The sequence below is a fragment of the Trachymyrmex septentrionalis genome, unplaced genomic scaffold, assembly GCF_001594115.1.
Source record: "Trachymyrmex septentrionalis isolate Tsep2-gDNA-1 unplaced genomic scaffold, Tsep1.0 scaffold37, whole genome shotgun sequence".
Lineage (NCBI taxonomy): Eukaryota > Metazoa > Arthropoda > Insecta > Hymenoptera > Formicidae > Trachymyrmex > Trachymyrmex septentrionalis.
The window spans coordinates 572,140-575,993 of NW_017305536.1; the positions used below are offsets into that span (position 1 = coordinate 572,140).

The window sequence follows — 3,854 nt, forward strand, 5'->3', positions numbered from 1 at the left end:
AATGATTTAAATTTAATAAAGATTATATTAAACGTTCTCTACAAGAGCATTAAAATGTTATTATACATTTTCGCCTCGAATCATTATATGCCTATTATCCAATTGTACGTCAGGAAGAGCTTCTTCGTTCAAAATTGAATCGGCACCACCAGGAGGTGACGGTCCAACAAGTTCCCAATAATCAACAGATAATTCGTGACCACCAGGTGCCTGAAATTAAATAAATAATGTATAAACATATCATTATCCAAATAAACAATACATAAATAATTTATATATTATGTATTAATTAAATGTCAAATGTACATTTTTCCCTTCAGGAACAGCTTTCAAGATTCCAAACAGTTGAACAGCAGCTTCCGTGGCAAGGGTCAAGGCATTGTATGTTTGACAAAGTTTATCAGTAAGTACACACTGCAGAAAACCTGTTCCGTCTCGCAATGTGATGAATATGAGGGCTTTGCCTATAGTACAAATTGTTCAATAAATTATCTCGATAGAAACAAATTTATTTATATTGTATACCTTGCCGTCTTAGTCTATGTATCCATCCATATAGCTTAACTCTTTGATCTCTGTGATCAACAGCTTGTTTTATCTTGATTTCTTTTGCTTCTGGTAGAGTCTTATCCTCTTCTATAACAATTGATTTAGCCTCTCCAAGATTTTTCAATCTCTTTTCTTCATCTTCCAATAATTTCTTCTCCTTCTCGTCTTTCTTATATTGTTCTCTAACCCAAATCTTTTGTATTTTCTTTAATTGAGACTTAGATGCTGGTTCGTATTTTTTGTTATTTTCTCGAGAGTCCTGATAGATAGTTGGAAAAGGTTCCTTATTGGCATGACGCATCGCTCTTAAGATAGTTTTAAAGGGGTTACTCTCTGAACCATCTCCTGTCTCATCATTACCATACTTGTCTGATGTATAGATATCTTGTAAAATATTTATTGGATATTTATTTAATTATACTGTTAATATTATAATATAAATAAAAAAATTAATTATAGAGGAAAACCCCCTATTATGAGATAACAGCGTTTCTGCTAAACTAATAGATTAGTTCCATGAATTTATTGTTCTTGAATTGAAAACTATTCAGTAGAAAATTCATTATAGATCATGTCTGCCTGTAATCATTGTAAAAAAAAGATTTTAGAATTTGGATGTCTTCAAGTTTCATTGAGATGAGCCTTTAAACATTGTTTATTATTTAATAAATAAATATTTAGCAATAAATTCTTCATGTAGTAATAGAGTAAATATTTGGCAATAAATTCTTTATGTAGTGATAGAGTAAAGTCGTACTAATAGAAAAATACATGATATGTTGGATTGCTTAATTATAGAAGTTAGATTTGATAAAACATAAGGCGTAGAAATCGTAATATGAGATATCCAAAGTATTTCTAACATGAAATAATCCATGCTCCCATGTCATAGTGAAAATCGTTGCTAAAGTACAAATGTTATTGTACAATAATAAAAAGGAATGAACGTTGAGTGCCTATTTCTGCGGTGTTTGATTTCAACTACTTGAAGATGAGTTCTGGGTATAATATATTGCATATTCATTTTTCGCGCACTCTGGCTGTAGTTGTATTTAAGAAACATTAAATAAAGTTTTTTAATTACAATACTGATATATTTTGTATTTTATTATCTATTTCTCGGAGTATCTCATATTAGGAGCACAATTTTTTGACTTTGCAATTTGCTCACTTTTTACATTTCTTTAATTTTCAAAAAAAGTGGAATTTAAATTAAATTGTATACAGCACTATCTTAAAGCTTATTATATTCTCTTCAAAATGACCTATTATTTTTTTTAATTATGCTTAAACTTCTAGCATTTACCCAAAATGAACTCAGTATCTCATAACAGGGGCCTTTCCTCTATACATATAGCTTTATATTATCATTCATATTCTTATTATCATGTTTTTCTGCAGTTATCACTAGCTCCGATCCATTACACATATAATGTGCACAAGGTATCATTTTATCATTGTTGTTCGCAAAATTAAACGTGATACCTCATGCACATTATGCATATAACTGAACACAGCCACTATTATTACATCAGTTTGATGTAACTTACCTGGTAATAATACTTTCTCTGACATATTGATAAAATTATTTGACAGATATATCACTGAAGAGCCTACAAAAAATGTATTATATATATTATTGAATTATAATTTTATAGTATTTTATGCTATCAGTAGCCATATGTGATGTATAAAAAATACAAACTTAATTATGAAATATTATAATTAAGTAATTGATAGCGTTTTTCACTGACAGAACTGGTGCGCATTGAGTGCATTAAAACTGTTTTATACTAGAATACTAATCTAAATGTAAAAACGAGATATCTTAATTGACAAAATGCCCAACGTGTATATTTATCAAATAGTACAATAAAATGTATTGAATATTTCACGGTTTAATTCATTTCTATATTTTTATTAAACGTACATCTTTATGTCGATTTGTGTACAACGGCTTTAAAATGCACTGTGTGCGCACTAGTTCTGTCAATGAAAAACACTGTTACTGTTGTGTGTAACATGTGGTATATGTTACATACTGCAATAACTTTATAAATGATAACATATCTCAATTTACGATATATTTTACAAAATAAAAACTTATTTTCTCGACGATAAATACCTTATAGATATAAATGCAACAAAATGCAACGTACTACAAACTTTCTGAAATAACGTTCTACAAGTAAGCACGTTCAGCAATGTGGAAAATTGGAATACTAGAAACAGCAGCCACAACAAATCGACAATCATCGACAACTGTCGACAACTGAGCAAATGCCAAGTGATAAGCCACCTGCCTGCAAATCGAAAGGATGTGCAAGTGATGCAAGTTAGCCTAATATATCATATATCGTAAGACTTTTTAAGCCTGTTGATTGGCTGTAGAATAAAGAGGTCCGAGAACCTCTCTGTCTCGTAGCCAATCAACAGGCTTGAAAAGCCTGAAATATCAGGGTTCCTGTTACGTCACTGAGGCAATGATTTTTTATTGGTTATCTAAATCCGCTATATATAATAGCTAAAACAAGCGCAAGTTTCAAATATTCCGTATTTGACATATAATATTCTGCATTTAAACGTATCTTAGGATCAACACTTTAACTACTTTGTCAACGTCATTTTTGATTTTTGATCCAAGAATGGCGCGTTTTTATTTTACAGCGATGTTATTAACGCTTGTCATGCGTTATTTGTGTCAATAGTAGCCAACTTATATCTTACGAAATTAATGTTGCCAATAAACGCTAGCGGCTAACTCTCAACAGAATAATCATAACCTACGAAATTTTTTTGAATTTAAGAACGCAAAATATATTTAAAAAAGTCTAAATTTCAAATTCTTCATTCTTTCAGAGATATTTTATTTTAATCATTTATTATGAATATTATGTATTTGAAAACTCTTCAGAAGTTAAAAAAAATATATAAATTTTAATAAGATTTTAAGTGATATTAAATAAATTTTATGTACATTTAAATTTCTATAACATATGTAAATTATATTCATTAAATTAATAGAAATATATGATATGCGGTATTAAATCAATTGAATTACATATACAAAATTACATATTGCGCCATACAAAGTATAAATAATTTTTTATCTCAAATATACATTATATTAATGTTTATTAATTACAAATATATTATGTACAAATTTGTTAATTATAAGGAAATTATAAATATCGATGATTTATGCTTTTCTGCGAGTTCTCTTGGCATTCTGTTCTGGTGAATAAAATGTAATACACTAAAATAAAAATTCATATTATTTATATATTTTTTGACACATAATTATA

At 28.6% G+C, this 3,854-nt stretch overlaps 1 protein-coding gene across 1 annotated transcript in view; it reads right to left on the reverse strand.

Annotated features, from left to right (window-relative positions):
- LOC108750389 overlaps positions 1 to 3,854 on the reverse strand; it is an 11,966-nt gene that overhangs the window by 1,512 nt on the left and 6,600 nt on the right. Inside the window, exons 10-14 of the mRNA XM_018489801.1 lie at positions 2,709 to 2,890; positions 2,100 to 2,162; positions 526 to 933; positions 307 to 464; positions 67 to 210 (exon numbers count right to left, since the gene is read on the reverse strand). Coding sequence (XP_018345303.1) covers positions 67 to 210; positions 307 to 464; positions 526 to 933; positions 2,100 to 2,162; positions 2,709 to 2,890 — 955 coding nt within the window. The remainder of the gene's footprint in view (positions 1 to 66; positions 211 to 306; positions 465 to 525; positions 934 to 2,099; positions 2,163 to 2,708; positions 2,891 to 3,854) is intronic.